General features: G+C 35.9%; 1 protein-coding gene across 1 annotated transcript in view; it reads left to right on the forward strand.

The window, feature by feature from the left end:
• The first annotated feature begins 1,935 nt into the window (after window positions 1-1,935).
• The window catches only part of itcha (itchy E3 ubiquitin protein ligase a), a 34,821-nt gene continuing 18,284 nt past the window's right edge, over window positions 1,936-18,472 (forward strand). Inside the window, exons 1-9 of the mRNA XM_052130154.1 lie at window positions 1,936-2,066; window positions 5,767-5,829; window positions 6,209-6,350; window positions 8,965-9,089; window positions 9,632-9,763; window positions 13,792-13,840; window positions 15,819-15,982; window positions 16,167-16,359; window positions 16,779-16,874. Coding sequence (XP_051986114.1) covers window positions 5,805-5,829; window positions 6,209-6,350; window positions 8,965-9,089; window positions 9,632-9,763; window positions 13,792-13,840; window positions 15,819-15,982; window positions 16,167-16,359; window positions 16,779-16,874 — 926 coding nt within the window. The 5' untranslated portion in view covers window positions 1,936-2,066; window positions 5,767-5,804. The remainder of the gene's footprint in view (window positions 2,067-5,766; window positions 5,830-6,208; window positions 6,351-8,964; window positions 9,090-9,631; window positions 9,764-13,791; window positions 13,841-15,818; window positions 15,983-16,166; window positions 16,360-16,778; window positions 16,875-18,472) is intronic.

The following is an 18,472-nucleotide window of genomic DNA, read 5'->3' on the forward strand; positions in this document are numbered from 1 at the left end:
GTCCCCATGTGCACTTGCAAACTGTAGTCTGGATTTTTATAGCAGTTTTGGAGCAGTGGCTTCTATCTTGCTGAGCAGCCTTTCAGGTTATGTCGATATAGGACTAATTCTGCTGTGGATCTAGATACTTGTCTACCTGTTTCCTCCAGTATCTTCACAAGGTCCTTTGCTGTTGTTCTGGGATTGATTTGCACTTTTGGCACCAAACTATGTTCATAGGAGACAGAATGTGTCTCCTTCCTGAGCGTTATGATGGCGGCATGTTCCCATGGTGTTCATACTTGTGTACATGTTGGATAAATATAAATAGACAAAACTGTGTATTTTACATAATTATTGCTCAATGGGGCAGTTTTAACTGTTCATGAGATGGATAGCCTGAGGGAAAAAACTGTTCCTGTCCCTGACAGTTCTGATGCATAGTGCTCTATAGCTCTGGCCAAAAGGCAACTGTTCAAAAAGGTAGTGGGCTGGGTGAGTGGGGTACAGAGTGATTTTCCAGCCCTTTTCCTCACTCGTTTATTTAAGAGCTCATATTCACTGGACTAAATTAAATCAACTCATAGTTCCCACCTCTATCTGTCTATGGATCACCAGCTTTCTGACAAATACATGTAGGCAGCAGCTAATGAGACTGTGGAAAAGATTGTTTGGGATGTGCTGCCGAATGTTCAGCAGTTCGTCCCTGGTAAAACTGATTGGAAAAATAATGACTAAACACAGGACAAACATAAAAAACAACAACAAATGAATTGGAGAGCTTCACACCGAGGCTGCCATCCGTGGCCACCATTTTTTCCATATTATTATATTATATTATATTACTGTATATTATATTATATTATATTATATTATAGCCTATCATAACCATTTATATTATACACAAAAATAAGTATATTTTTAGTGTATTTTTTAGTATTTATACATATTTTAATATTATAACAATTTTCCATTACATTTAATTGTGCAATCTTTAACAAAATGTATAATATATAAAATATAAATATAAAAATGTAAAATATTAGTATATAAATTTAATAATATGATATTATTATTAAATTATTAATACTCATTTAATATGATATATTAAAAATATTAAATATATTCAAACTTAAATGTTTAATAAATGTTATTAATGTAATTTTGTTAGATTATTCATTTTTATGGAAATATGTTATGAAATTGAAATGTGTACATTTTAAAAAATATTTTTGAGTGTATCATATTATATTATATCATATTTTATTATTGGCTATTATATTGTTTTATACACAAAAATTTTAAGTTTATTTTTAAGATTTACACATTGTTTTCCATCAAAAATCTTTAACAAAACTGATAAAATGTTTAAGTTGTATTAATTTAATAATGATATGTTATTATTAAATTAATAATATTCATTTAATATTATATATTAGACATATAAAATATATTAAAACGTATTTGTTAAATAAAATAATTTGTATTAATGTAATTTTGTTGAAGCTTGTTCAGTTTGATGGAAATGTATGAACTTTAAATTCGTAAATCTTAAAACTACTTTTTATGTTATTATATTACTTTAACAAAAATATAACATGTTAAAAATAGGCTATACAGATCGTCAAAGCGTCAATATTGACCTAGAATGACCCTTACAAACAACTAATAAGGACAGTGCAGTGATGGTAAGACAGATTGCAATGGCAAATAGCGTCTTCTGGTGGCGAATCTTTGTCAAAACGTCTCATCTGCTTATCTTGCAGTTGACTAACGCACACTGTCTACTATCTATTATTTTTATTTTAATATTTGGGATGTGTTTTCGTATTGACACAGGCTTAATAGCACACACAGTACGCACCTAACACTGTACAAACATAGATAACGTAACCCGAGTGCACGCGCGTTGCGTCGCGCTACGTCACGGGGTCGCGCAGTAACGTCACTCTGATATGGAGACCGGGCTAACGGCAGACCTTTGATCGCTGAGGGGAGATGGAGCAAAGTTTGACCAATCGACGGGAAGTATCCCTCAAATCCCGTTAAAACAGAAATCTACAGACATTTCCCGTGATCGTAAAACGGTAAGATACAAGTGACACGAGCGCGTGAGGGACAAATATGGAAGAAAACAGCCATGTAATGATAACGCGCTAGCTGTTCAGCTATGTTTCTTGATCATATTTGACACAGTATAGTCTAAAACGACAAAAATGCTTTCCGTAGTTAAATTTTGAGGGGTATGTTCGTATGTCCGTCTTGCTAAGTTGAGTTTTGTGAGCTGCGACACTGTCAGTCAGAAGCGCTTCGTGACGTCACGAACGATTCCAATATAAACATTGACGCTTTCAACACGTTTTAGTCGCGTTTTATTTATGGTGCCGTTTAATCTGGAGTTTATCATCTATTTGTAGCCATTTTTAAACGTTCTGTGGCTGTACCATGGTACAATGATGATATCAGGTGGTAGAACCAGAGTGTTTTGGTACTGGTATGGTTAGCATACTCTTATACCATGGTGTGTACATACTACTCTAAGGTACTTAGAAGAATACCAGGGTACTACCATCATGATAGTGTACATTACCATGCCAAATCAAAAAAACTACTATTAAACAATTTTTTTTAAAGGTTTAGATATCAATTTGTAACGCCACACAAGTGTACTTCTGATAACTACTGGATAAATCTTCATAAATATTTGCCAATAGTGACAGAGAGCCTGTGATATACTAAGAAACTTCTGTCCTTGAAATGACATCATCTGTAATCTGCCAAGGATTATTCGAGACTTCTCCTGTGTGAGATTAGCTGTGGGTAGGTGTCTTTGTCAGAACTAGGACATCACAGAGGGTTTCTCATAACACGCTGATCAGAGATCAGATTTACCTGACCAGTTTAGTAGTGTCAAAGGGAAAAAGAGCACAGATACAGTTGGTGTCAGATCAGATCAATATTGAATAAAAAATGTAATCTATTTACTTTCCACCACAATCTGGCATTCAGAACAGGCTCCATTGTGGTCTGGAACGCCCACATTCTAATATCTGAGCATTTCCTGATGGATAAAATCAAGCCCCACTCTTAAATGTTTTTGTTGTTGAATATTCGGTATTAGGGCTGGGTGGTTGTTGGGATTTCCCGATTTGATTAAATTCCGATTCACAAACTCTTAATTCCGATTTCGGTTTGATATCGATTCATATCGGTACATTTCTGTTACAATGACTATTTTACTTGCATATAAAATTAATTATTTTTCAGCTAATGCTCTTAATTATAAAGGAACCTTCTAGGCACATTTTGAAAATATTAATATTACCAATTATATTTTATCATTAGATTTTGCATCAAATTGGTCACATTTTAGCTTTTGAAAAGTTTTCAAATTCAGTCTTTTCAATCAAGTAATGTCTTGAAATTGCATATATTATGTTGCATTTATATTTTTGTTACATTTGTATTATTTACTATGAATTTTTAAATTGATTCATGCAAAATTGGTTCTGTCTCTTTAAGACTACGGCATCAGCCACTGAGCGTATATAAGGAGAGAAGACATGCGTAATTTCTTCAGCACATCCATGTGTGATTTGAATTGAAATTTTTTTTTTTTTTTATTTGTTTATTTATTTCTTTATCAACAACTGACTGTAACTTAAAGGGTATTAACCCCTATGTTGTGTTCCCATCATTTTGACCATAGACAACTTTTTCCTTCTTACGTTTAAAAAGCATTTTTGTTTTACTTTAATCCAATTGGAATAAAATTCCTTGACTTTGTTCTCATATGGTATCTGTAAACACACACACACACACACACACAATTTGGACCATTTTCTTTCTTTTCTTTTTTTATTTAACTTTGTTACACTTGTTGTGTTCCCGGTCCAAAATGACCGGCCATTTGAAATGAATGGATTAGACTACAAAAAAACAGAAATATGAAGTGTTCAGGAGCATCCCAATCCTTTAGATGAGCACATACTGTATATGGATGTGTGTTTGCACACACAAAGTCCTCGGAGATGTATGCACACACGCACACACACACACACACACACACAATGTGTTTCGACTGCCCTTTTGTGTATCGTCTTTCCATGTACACTCCTTGAGGAGTATTTCAAGATCTACTCATCATAATACATTGTGTTTGGGCTCGTTTGAATCAGGATATTCTGCTGTAAGATACGTTATGTCATTGTCTATGTTATATGTATGTTTCTGGAATTAATAAGGAAAAACGTGACAAAAAGACACTCCTGTCTATTATGGCACTTTTCCACGGAATGTTACGGTTCGACTCGCCTCAACTCTGCTCGCTTTACTTTTCTGAGCTTGCATTTCCACTGCAGTTTAGTGCCGCAACAATGTGGGCGGGATTATAGGCTGATCGTCATAGTTACACCACCTCTACTGCCGTGACATCATCTTAAACACGACACAAACATTACTGACCAAAACAATAACACAACCGCTAGCTGTTAGCGACTAGCTCATTGTGCTGCATAAAGCAGTTGTTGCATGGTGATTTTACTCAAGTGTAACTGTTAAATTGGTCTGGTTGTTTTAGAAGCTTTCCAGTAGCTGCTCAACTAAATAAAGTGAAGCTTTCAAACAGAGAATAGAGTTAACGTAACAAAACGTACCATCCTCCATCGTGGATCAACGCCAGTCCAGGGCACTCGCCCTCCCATTTCTCGCCGGTCTAGATAGCGTCCACTACCACTTCCACTTTTCCTTGATGGCTCTGTAGCCACTTTTCATTTTCCCCCCTACACTGTTGGTAGGGGAAAAACCGTGTGCGGCCAAAAGTTGAGACACATCCTGAAATAATTTTTAGTTTTGCAGTTTTGCGTCGTTTCTTTCTTCGCTAACGAGAGGACAGTCTGCACCTCGTTTATTGACCACGTCATGGTTTTGCGCACAGCCATTTCTTTTTTCACATTTCAAAAGTCGCATGAACAAATGATACTGTTATCGCTGTTACTAACTTTAGTACTAGCAGGTTGATATCACGTGTTGGAAATCCAGTGATGCTGGTAGTGACGATTCTCTCTGACCAATCATAGATCTGCAGGATTTTGACATCACATTTAGTATCCGCTGGGCTCGTACTAAAAAAAGTACCAGGTACTATCCACAGTGGAAAACCCCCAAAAAGCGAGCAGAGTCGAGTGGAGTTGTACCGTGCAGTGGAAAAGCCCCATTATATTTATATCAGTGGAAATTTCATACACTAAAACTCACTGCAGTTTGACTTCTGAGTAATATAACTTGCTTATTGCATTCTACAAATTGAGACATTTCCAACGATCTATATCGCATTATCTCATATTTCTTTATGGTTTTACCAACTCTGAATATAATTGTTGTGATCACAATTATTTAAGATTAATCAGTATGCATCGTAAAGTCCAGATTCTAAGATTTAAAATAACACTTATTTGCTCAGATCAAGCAAGTGGTTATTAATTTATTTTGTATTTATTATATAAATATTTCCCCGCGACCCTGTACACAGGATAAGCGGTTGACGATGGATGGATGGATGGATATATAAATATTTTTGTTTTCTGCATATTTTTACCCAGTCCTATTCTTATCACTCAGAAACTTCAGGGATTATGGAAGTAAAGTGAGTTGCAAATTTTATGTTGACTTTGAGTGGGTTAACCTTACGTTTGACCTCTGTTTACCCCCATCTGATTATTCATTTTTGATATGGCAAGATTTGAAACAGAATGCATGTTTATCTGTATGTGTATTTGTGCATTTCAGATTAATTGTAGCCACATGAAGTAGTTAATGGCAGCATAATGAAGGCTCAACTACAGATAACTGGTAAGCTTTTTTACAAGAACACATCGAGACATTTTCCATTTTATTTTACAGCAAGGCTTCACATTTATTGCCTGTAATTTTGTACGCAAAGTTTGGATTACTTTTGGAATTCATTGTTGCAATGTCGTATTTTTGGTTCAGTATTAAAGGAATGTTCTGTGTTTAATGCAAACTCAGTTGACAGCATTTGCAGCATAATGTTGATTACAACAAATACATGTTTCAAATTGTCCCTCCTTTTAATAATAAGCAAATAGCACAGTTACAGTGAGGGACTTTTAGACACCAATTATCTCTTGACGGTGATGATTTGTTGTTTTGTCAGCAGATCACTTCTCTTAATAAATCTGTGATTACATTTATTGTTGTCCTTCATTAGTTCTGTCCGCCAAGCTGCGGGAGAATAAGAAGAACTGGTTTAGGCCCAGTCCTTACGTGGAGGTGTGTGTGGACGGCCAGTCCAAGAAGACGGAGAAATGTACCAACACACACAGCCCCAAATGGAAGCAATCTCTCACTGTGTAAGTATAACATATGTACTAAATAAATCACTGTTGAATTACAGAGCAGATCCAGGAATCAGGATCTGTTTTTGCCTCTGATATTCTAATTAAGATGCTTTAAAGAAGGAGAATCTTATTAGAGGTGTTATTATTAGAGAAGTCAAGCATCACTATAACTATTGCTCATACTTCGGATTAGGGATTTTAACAAGCCCTTAAACATCAGTATTAAGCTTTGGGGGTAACTCGTCCTGCACCGTTTGTTTTAAAAACATGATATACAACACAGCAGCCATCACTACAACACCTTATCCTTGAGTAATCATGCTAAATTGATCATTAGGTTCTAGAAAATCACTTGCCATTATATCAAACACAGTTGAAAGATATTTGGTTCATTTACTGAAGCTTATCTTGTGTTTGTGTTTGAGTTGCCACAGTATGCAATAGACTGGCATGTCTTAAGGTCAATATTAGGTAAAAAAATTGCAAAAAAGAAACAACTTTCTCTAGAAACTCATCAGTCAATCATAGTTTTGAGGAATGAAGGCGATACAATGCTTGAAATTGACAAAAAACTGAAGATTTCATACAGAGGTGTAACTACAGTCTTCAAAGAACAACTGTCTCTAACAAGGACAGAAAGAGATGTGGAAGACCAGATGTGCAACTAAACAAGAGGATAAGAACATCAGAGTCTCTAGTTTGAGAAATAGACGCCTCACATGTCCTCCGCTGACAGCTTCATTGAATTCTACCCGCTCAACACCAGTTTCATGTACAACAGAGAAGAGAAGACTCAGGAGGACTTATGGGAAGAATTACAAAGAAAAAGTCACTTTTGAAACAGAAACACAAAAAGAAAATGTTCAAGTGGGCAAAGAAACACAGACATTGGACAACAGATAATTGGAAAAGAGTGTTACGGATCTTAACCCCATAGAGCTTTTGTGGGATCAGCTAGACTGTAAGATGCGTGAGAAGTGCCCGACAAGACAGACACATCTATGGCAAGTGCTACAGGAAGTGTGGGGTGAAAGGTCACCCGAGTATCTGGACAAACTGAAAGCTAGAATAACAAGGATCTGCAAAAGTCATTGTTGCATGTGGAGGATTTTTTGAGAACTCTTTGAAGTAGTTTAAGAAGTTCTGAACGTAAATTTTCACGTTATTAATGTCCTGACCATACACTGTGATCAGTTGAATGCCACTTTGGTGAATAAAAGTGCCAGTTTCTTTCCATAAGAGCAAAATCTGTACATTATTCCAAACTTTTGGCCGCCACTGTATATATATATATATTAGTGATGTCAAAGTTAAATGTAATTTAATATGACCCCTTTGAATAAACCGTAGTTCATGAGAAGCGTGTCAATCAGCGCAAACGGCGCTAATGTCACGTGCATTGACTGTCGGGAAAATAGATGTTGGGAGACATCAAGCTGATACCTGCGCCAAGCATTTTATCAATGTATCACAGCAGTAAAACATGCCTGCAAGGCACAGAGCTCGGAACTTTGTAACATGATTGCAGCGGCAAAACCTTGCACTGTGAGGCACGGTACAAAAGTTGCGAGGCACGGTGCGAGCGCGAAGTGAAAGTCTGAGCATGAGATGATCGGCTGTGTTCCGCGACTGCTACTGGGTCTTTGAATAACGTATAACGTGCCAGTAAAGGCAGCCGGTGGAGTTTCTTGTGCCTCCTAGGGAGATGGTGCCCTACATAGTCTGCATAATATGCGTATAGGGAGCGGCGGTACTTCGGCTAATGGAAATCCTGCTGCTGTCTCCAAGGTTCTGACACAGCATCTCTGTTTGATAGTGCACTAGCCAATGTAGAAGTTGGAGACATTGCTGGAACCCTGCAGGTAATCTACACTGTCACCCATTTAATCCCACCAGTTATAATTGTGACCGGGGTCTAGAAGGAGTTTTTGATGTATTTTGCACCGAGTTGTCAATTGTAAATGACAGTGCAGACTTTTTTTAGCATTAGTGGTGCAAATAGTCACATGACCAGAAGTTTTTAATTCCTATGTGCTCCTGGAAAGATTATATATGTCAAGACTCCATTAACAGAAGCGAATAAATCCTGTCATAATATACTTACAACTACCATATTTTGTACATAATTTGAATTGAGTTATGTTAATTTTCTGTTGTTTCTGTTCTTGATAGGGAATGAAAAATATTTTGTCCACTCATGTTTTTGAAGTTATTGCGATTAATCGCGATTTACTACAAAAACATTTGATTAATCGCGATTAAATATTGTAATCGTTTGACAGCCCTAATAAATCTGTATATATTAATTTTATTATAATTCTCTCTCTCTCTCTCTCTCTCTCTCTCTCTCTCTCTCTCTCTCTCTCTCTCTCATATATATATATATATATATATATATATACATATGTAAATAAAATAATTAGATTTCATTTGGACATTGAATGCATTTTAATAAAATTATATTAAAATTTTAAGTTATATTATTTTAATTTGTTTTCTATAAAAATAAATATCTTTATTTTTTATTTAATTTGTAGTCTTACATTTAGCTAGACATATTATGTTGTTAATCTGATAATAATAATAATTTTTTGTGTGGTATCTCTCATTTTTATTTAATTTGTAGGATCGTCACCCCTTTCAGCAAGTTAATTTTCCGGGTTTGGAGCCATCAGACACTTAAAGCGGACATTTTCCTTGGAATGGCAACTTTAGAAGTCAGCGAGACGCTGAAAGCCAACAATATGAAGAGTGAGTTTTCATCTGCTCCATTTGTGAATCTCATTATCCAAGTTGAGTCATCTTAGATTTCTGAATGTGATCTTTTGTGTGTGTGGGTGTGATGGTTTTAATGGTCACCTTGTCATGAATAGACGCAGGTGAACTGACTCATTGTACCAAACAAAAAGTCTTTTCAGAGGTCATGGTCATGTGGCACTCACGTGACCCGCTCAGCACTGGTGTGAAATATAGACTAGAATCCGAGGGGGTAGAGTAGCTCAGAACCAGAAGACAATTTCCTTTTCCTGTGTCGCTGCATTTTAATTTGAGAAGCCGGTTTGCTCACCCAAAATGTATTCAGACACTGAAGTCACTTCAATATATCATCACATTAGATAACACATAAACATCTTTTAAGGAAAGATAAAGAAGTACAGTGTTTCAGCAATACATTTCACAAAAAGAAGTTTGTTTGGTTTAAAATTCTAAGACAATAGATATATTGTTCAAAATTAAGATAAAAAGGATTGTGCAGTGTAAAGCATTGTTACATATGTGCTTGTGTGTTTCAGTTTGTGAGGTTGTGCAGACGATTCAGTTGAGGTCAGACAGAGAGAGGTCAGAGGTCATTGGAGATCTCTCTGTGTGTTTGGATGGACTGCAGGTGGATCCAGAGATTTTTGCTTCAGAGGAACAAAAACAGAGTGAGACTTCTTTTCTTCTATTCATACAAAACCTATTAAAACACAACTTTAAAGTCGGCATGAAACGGAAGTTGTTACGTTTCATGCCGTATTGTGTTTACTCATGTATTGTGACGGATTTCCGAATGAAACCGCTTATCGAACAAGAAAAAAATGTAGGGCGTGGATTTGAGTTTATCCATTGGTTGTTGACTGGATTTGTGCTTAAATCAGAGCCGGTTATCGGTGAAATTGAGCAGCGATCTCAACACATTTATGATGAAAATGACAACATAAACACATGAGCACATCTCGGTCTTTGCTTACAATGAGGCTGTAGAAGTTGAAAAATTAGTGAGTAAAATATAACCGTATTTTAACATCTTGAATAACAATATACTAATGCTGTGATTCCCAAGATAACTGCATTCAAATATATGAATAAGCTCCAGAGTCATCCAAAGCGTTGTATTCATTAGTGATCACCTCAGCAATTCAGGCGTGAAATGTCTCGAACTCATCCGCGAATTCACCGTAAATTCAAGCCAAGTCAAGTCAAGTGGTTTTTATTGTCGTTTCAACCATATACAGTTAGTACAGTACACAGCGAAACGAGACAACGTTCCTCCAGGACCATGGTGCTACATAAAACAACATAGGACAAACCCAGAACCACATGAGACTACACAGACTAAATAACATACCTATATAAAGTGCACGTGCAAACGTTTGCAAAAAGTACGGGACAGTACAATAAATTACTAACAATGAACAGGACAATTGCCACAGTAAGGGACAGTGCGACGCCGACCAGTACACAGTAGTGCAAAAAGATAACCGTTTCTAAAAAGGCCAAATGTAAACATAACATACAATGAGATAGTGTTCTATGCACATAGCAGTTATTGAGGTAGCAGCCAGTTACCAAGGAAGTTTGACCCGTAACCAGCTGACCCGTAACCAAGGAAGTTTGGATTAAGGAAGGATAGTTTTGAAGGAAATCAGACGAAAATACCCCTTGCCATCTTCACCAACATGTGATTGACGCTTCGTTCAACTCTACGCATGGTTGTGGTATTTATAAGAAAGGGGCGGGATTTAAGCAGACTGAGTGATTGGAGAAGTCCTGCATACGTCACCAGGGAGAAGTCTGACATTTCATCAGAAGATCACGTTGTTACATATTGATTAAAGGTTACGAGGTCAAAAAAAACAACATGTATGCATGGATGAATAATTCACAATAAGATAACATTACAATAACATGCATTTAGAAAATAGATGGGGTGAATTTTCATTCTATTGACTTTAATTTATTCCTGTGTGTTTGTTTATCCAATATTTTGGCTTATCCGCTGTCTGCGCTGAAATATGTTTTATAGTACCCTCAGCTTTGTTTTAATCGATTTTACTACGGATGCTCCGATATTGAATTTCTGGGCCGATACCGATAACCGATATTTAAAAAAAGTTTACGTTTGAATCCTTTAACCTGGAACTGCTAGCTAATTCATTAAAAGCTTCTCATTTGAACAAAATGTGTCATGTAAAAGCTTGGAATTTGGACTTGCTACTATTTAAGGTTTGGCTGATGTAACATGAACCAGAAATGTGCCTATAAAACAAATGCATGCTGATTTGAATGAGAAATAGATGACAATACACTTGCATAAATTGTATGGTGCCCATTTATAAGAGTGTTTATGGTAATCCTGATGACTCGCTAACAGAGAGAATAATGAACCTCAAACAGCTGTAATAATGCATTTAACCAAAATGAGGTGATAAACAGCATGTAATGAACATTAAAAGAACAAAACACAATCCAAACCCTAAATGCTGTGCTCAGACTGAGTGTGCAGCAGTGATTTGGGTGGCGCTTACTACATCGCTCATCCTTAACAGTTCCACCGTATAACTTTTGATATGCTAACACAACAATCATAATGGGAATAGGTAATATTATAGAGATCGTATAGTCATGAGTCATAACGCTACAAAAGTCTAAACTCGTAAAATACAAGCACATTTGTTTCACTCAAAACTACTGTTTTTAGCCATCTCTGTTAAACTTTTTCAAGATTTGTGGCTTGTTTAAATCGCAGTGCCTTGCTCTTAAGTAATTATGTGCAATTTCACACATTGTGTTTGTTTAATTAAGAAATAAGCGAAAATGATCGCCCAAAGTAACATATAGTTGAAGTCAGACATTTAGATACACCTTAGCCAAATGCATTTAAACTCAGTTTTTCACAATTCCTGACATTTAATTAAAAACAAATGTTCTATCGGATTCAGGTCAGGGCTTTGTGATGGCCACTCCAATACCTTGACTTTGCTGTTCTTAAGCCATTTTGCCACAGATTTGGAGGTACGCTTGGGGTCATTGTCCATTTGGAAGACCCATTTGTGACCGAGCTTTAACTTCCTGGCTGATGTCTTGAGATGTTTCTTCAATATATCCTCATAATTTTCCTTCCTCAAGATGCATCTATTTTGTGAAATGCACCAGTCCCTCCTGCAGCAAAACACCCCCACAACATGATGCTGCCACCCTCATACTTAACGGTTGGGATGGTGTTCTTCAGCTTAAAAGCCTCACCCTTTTTCCTCCAAACTTAACGATGGTCATTTTGTTCAAACAGTTACATTTTTGTTTCATTAGACCAGAGGACATTTCTCCAAAAGTAAGATCTTTGTCCCCATGTGCACTTGCAAACTGTTGTCTGGCTTTTTTATGGCGGTTTTGGAGCAGTGGCTTCTTCATTGATGAGCAGCCTTTCAGGTTATGTCCATATAGGACTCGTTTTGCTGTGGATCTAGATACTTGTCTACCTGTTTCCTCCAGCATCTGCACAAGGTCATTTGCTGTTGTTCTGGGATTGATTTGCACTTGTCGCACCAAACTACATTCATCTCTAGGAGACAGAATGCGTCTCCTTCCTGAGAGGTATGATGGTTGTGTGGTCCCATGCTGTTCATACTTGCGTACTATTGTTTGTACAGAGGAACGTGGTACATTCAGGTGTTTGGAAATTGCTCCCAAGGATGATCCAGACTTGTGGAGGTCCAATGTTTTTTTTTTCTGAGGTCTTGGCTGATTTCTTTAGATTTTTGCATGATGGTCAAGCAAAGAGGTACTGAGTTTGAAGGTAGTCCTTAAATTACACCCAGAGGTACACCTCCAATTCAGTACACCTCATATCAGAAGCTAATTGTCTAGAGGCTTGACATCATTTTCTGGAATTTTTGAATCTACTTAAAGTTACAGTTAACTTAGTGTATGCAAATGTCTGACCCTCTGGAATTGTGTTATAGTCAATTAAAAGTGAAACAATCGGTCTGTAAGCAATTGTTCGAAAATTACTCATGTCATGCACAAAGTTGATGTCCTAAACGACTTGCCAAAACTTTAGTTTGCTAATAATAAATCTGTGGAGTGGTTAAAAAATGAGTTTTAATGACTTCAACCTAAGTGTATGTAAACTTCTGACTTCAACTGTACATACAAGTGTTCGTCACGTTTTTGTTTATTGCCTCATGATACATAAACTTAATATGGGAAATGGCTTGTTGTTACTCACAACAGATGATCCCGAATTAAAACCAGACCCAAAACAACGTAACAAGGAGCAGAGATGTTAAAATAATCCACACAGAGCAACATGAGCTTGGCTTTCATTCACCCAGACACGTTGAGTTGCGGCTGCCAGAGTTTCTGCCTGAAGGAAAGATGCTGCAGGCAGTCAGAGATTCTCAGCAGCAAGCAAATAAACCGTAGCAAATTATCTGCGAAAATATTAGTGGTAATTCCAGTATTGGCATGATAACAACAATTTGATTTTCCTGGTTATCGGCCAATAATAATCGGCTGATATTTTGTGCTTCCCTACATTTTACAAAATGTTTAAACCCCTTACGTGCATTTCTGAAAATTTTGCCCACGGCACAGAAAATGTTTTGTCTGTGCCTCTTTGTATTGTATAATATTACAATTGTTCATTTTTAGTAATGAAATGCTATTTTATAACGATTGTCTCTAATCACAGATGCTGTTGTAAATGAAGAATCCAAACATAATGGAGACGTAGCAGGAAGGTATAATAAATATTTCCATTCTAGGCAGTTTCTACTTTAACCCTATAATGCCTTGTGTCACATATGATGCACAATGTTTGAGGGATACCGTTTCACTCTCTGTTCAAGCTGACGAGCCAAACAACCTATGGTATGTAAGTGTCACATGTTTATGGAACAATCATGTGGTTATTTGGGGGAAAAATAATGGTTTTAATGTTTTAAATCGGTCAGTAAAAAAATGGTGGCGGATTGCACAAAAAGTGGGATAAATGTTAGCTTATTTTAAAAGTTCAAGGTAACATTATAATTAAAGATATTGACATTTTTTGACAATGTTTGCTTTATAAGACTAGCCTATCATTGTTTCAAAGCACTATGTTTAAGTGTATTAAATTTGATACATTAGACTTTATGGGCTAAATATGCCATTGTTTTCTGTTATTTATCTGACAGACACATTACAAAGTGTTATATTTATAATATTATTGTTTTTGTCTGTTGAAAGACTAAATAGTAAACTTTGTTATAATTTATTATTTCTTTTAAATCAATATTGACAAAAATGTAACTCAGATTTCAAATATGACATGCTGTTATAGACAAATAAATGATATAAAGAAGAAAAATATGAATGTTTATGATGTGCATGCCTTTACATCCTTTAATCTATATAGAAAAAAGGATCCGGACAATCAAAATATTATATGGAAGATTATGGAAATAAAACTTGGTGCAGGGATTTTAATATATACTGTATATAAATATATAAATTTTTTGTCAAAAGGACAGGAAAAAAAGATTTAATTAACTAATGTGGCCGAAAATAAACATTTAAATGCTTTGGAAGAAAAACTCAATGGTAAAAACACCAAATGGGAAACTAAATGGAGGAAATATTACCTCTAAAGCCTAATGTAGCAATTATGATACATACATTTTTTTTTTTATGATTTCTTTTTATATTTTGGTATTAAAACAGTTTAATGTCCAAAAAGTTTTATTTTCGGACAATTATTTCATATGTCAGGCTTTACGGGGTTAATATGACAGCTCTATGTGCACAGAAAGTTTGCATCTTTTCTATGATTTATTTTTATTTTTAATTATTAAATTTGTTCTCCAGGGAAATGCTTTGCATTTTAAGTAAGAGGAATGCTGGCCTATAATATTGACATCTGTTTATAGTGTGTAATTTCTACGCCACCGAACGCAGTCGCAAAAATAAACGTTTGTTTTCAAACAAACAGATAGTCCCGCCCCCAACTCACGCCATTGGTTGAGTCCATTTAAGCCTGATGTGATTAGTAAATAATCATCTGATTGCAGTTATTTCATCTAACAAATACAAGGAAGAGCACTTCTCGAGGACACTGGTGTGCACACAGTCTGCAGAGGCTTGCACCAAAGTCCCGCAAAAATATAAACAAACAAATATAGCATTTTATATGGAGAGGTGGTAGCGTAGTGGGCTAAAGCACTGAACTGGTAATCAGAAGGTTGCTGGTTCAATCTTCAAAGCCACCACCATTGTGTCCTTGAGCAAGGCACTTAACTCCAGGTTCCTCCGGGGGATTGTCCCTGTAATAATTGCACTGTAAGACGCTTTGGATAAATGCATAAATGTAAATGTAAACATTTTATGTGAACGGAAAGAGCTCCGCCTTCACTTTAAACGATCGTGTAATGGCAAATGTTCCTGGTCATTTTGGGTTCAAATACGCAGTGTTGATGACACAAACTGATGCAGAGGAGGAGACGCATGTTTACTCTATTTCTGTGGAGTGATAAAATAATGAAACAAAAACTCGAAGGTTTTGCTTCATGAGAAATAAGGGCTCGTGGGTTTCAACAAAGAGCATTAAAATAACATATGAAAGTGAAGAAATTATGACAAAAATATTTTTCTTTTGCATAATATAATATAACATAATATTAGTATTTTAATACATTAGTTGTCATACATTTACAGTGGCTTTGCATCTGTTTGTTGGTCTAGTCGAGACTCCTCCCCATCCAGTGACATCACTGATGATGCGTCACTGCCCAATGGTCATGCAGTCGGAAGTACAGGGTCTGCCTCTCCATCTGCAGTGGCTCTGATACACTCATGCCCACCACGACCCCCACCTCCATCACCGCATAAACCTACTTCCTCCACAGGTAGAGACTGTCATTGAGTTTCATTTCTATTCAACTTGCATTTAATGTCCTAATGCATATTTTTTTTTAAATATGCCAATATCTAAAGAGCAGGGTGGCTGATGGGTGATATAATGTGCTACGGAAGTGAAGAAAATAACAAATATTTTATGCATAATTCTCAATATTCTGTTTTAAATTTTAGCGTCCTCTGCCGGATCCACTCCCACTCATGGCAGCAGGGCTCCGAGCCCAGAGACGTCCCAACGGGTGTGTGTGAACGGACAAACTGAGAGTCAGGGGTCAAGCTCGGGGTCAGGAACAGTGTCAGGGTCCAACCAGGAACCCCGGGCCAGCCCAACACCTGCTCTGATCAGTAACGGCCCTCTTCCTCCAGGGTATGTAAATCATTTAGTAGAATAAACACAGTAAACAAAGACTTAAAGCTTAAAGCTGATAAACCATATGCATTTATAATGTACTGTCTTTATAACGAGTAATGTTTGAAATCCATCAACCATCTCTTTAAATCTGAGATCTAAAAGTCAGGTTCCTGGTTACTTAGACAGACCATGTTATTTCTAATTTACCGGCTACATTAAGCCCATAGCAGTCAGTCCACAGATTTCAGAAAAGCCTCTAATAAGATCGAAACATTATCATCAGCCTGTAAGGATTTAGTAGAATATGTTTAATGGATTTTCTCTCTGTGTGTGTGTGTGTGTGTGTGTGTGTGTGTGTGTGTGTGTGTGTGTGTGTGTGTGTGTCTGTCTGTCTGTCTGTCTGTCTGTCTGTCTGTCTGTCTGTCTGTCTGTAGTTGGGAACAGAGAGCAGATCTGAACGGTCGTGTTTACTACGTGGATCACATTGAGAAGAGAACCACTTGGGAGAGGCCAGAACCGCTACCACCAGGGTAACTGTGTTGTCTCGTTTAAGTTCACAAATATATCAGTTCAAAGCTATTAAATATATTAACCCTATAAGCTCAGGTGAGCCTGCAATTTAAAAAATACATAATTTAAAAATATTCTAACTACAGTCTTGAACAACACAAAATAGTTGTCGTTTGAAAGCTTAGAAGCTCTAATTTCCAAAGCATGCAGACATTATTTCCAAAACTGAACAAGTGTTTTGAAAGTTGCTGACAAATCAGAAAGGTTCCATTTTGATAATGTATAAAAAAAAGTGCACTGAACGTATTATTGCAACCAGTAAAAACATCAATCTCATCAAATAGTCACGTGTCGTATGTTGTTGGAAAGCTCTCAAATAGTAGAATATAAACAGCCAATTTGTTTTACTCACAGACAAAAATATAGCGAGTAATAGCATAGTAAGTATATGTCTTTGACAATTATGTTGGTGTTGCTTATATGTCACGTTTTTGCTTATAACTTCACGAAAAATACAGGAAATATAAAATATCTTTCAAATGAGTCCAGACACATGCTAATCGGATGCATCGATCATTAGATAATCCACATGAAGCACAATGTTACATATGGCCACCAGGAGATGGCGCCAAATACATGACACAGACTCAATGATGCCCCAAATGGCACAGAATGAAACTGACTAAAATCATGTCTGCATGCTATGCAAACCTTTAGTCATTGTTGTGTTTGCATGTGTAATTAGTTCTTATTTTCAATTATTATATTATATTTGTTTATATAAGAAAAAGTTACATTTTGGCTCAATTTGTTTTTTCTATATCTATATATAATTTATATAATAAAGAAATTTGAAATGTTTTATTTACAATGATACCAAACACTTGACCCAGTTATAAGCCTTTAATTTTGGGTATTCCACTGAAACAGGAAAACTTTAAAAACACTGTCAGAGATTAAAGAGTTAAAACATGAAATCAAAATTGGCTGTCAAATTACACATTCCTGATTTTATTGTGCAAAGTTGAATAAACTTTCATAAAACTGTTATATAATTCTAGAAGTATATATTCTAATAAATTCTACACAAGTATATAATTACATAAGTTATAATGTATTTTATATATATATATATATATATGTAATACCTGTAATAGATATGCTTTAAGTAAAGTGACAAAAGCAATGTTTTAAGTGGTTATATTACATTTCAAGTCATGCTGAAAGTTAAATACATTATACATGCACAAAATACAAAATAACACACATTCAATGTATATTATGTAAAACGACAAGGTTAAAATATATCAGAAACTCTCTCTCTTGAGAAATAAATACACCCAAGAACATTATTTTTACTGGACTCTTTGCAATACATTTTAATGTTTGTGCATCTTATTTGGAGACTTATTTTATAAATGACTTCATTATATAAGTTTGACTTGTAATTATATGTTACAAGTTTATGTTACGGCTGTAACTTTACTTAAAGCAGGCAAAGAACACTTCTAATATGATCACATCATAAAGCCTTTTGACTGTTTACACTATACAGCACTTATACCGTTAACTTTATTAACTTCTGCTGCATTCAAATTGGATATTACTTGGATGTTAT

Source organism: Xyrauchen texanus, chromosome 7 (assembly GCF_025860055.1).
Source record: "Xyrauchen texanus isolate HMW12.3.18 chromosome 7, RBS_HiC_50CHRs, whole genome shotgun sequence".
Taxonomy (NCBI): Eukaryota; Metazoa; Chordata; class Actinopteri; order Cypriniformes; family Catostomidae; genus Xyrauchen; species Xyrauchen texanus.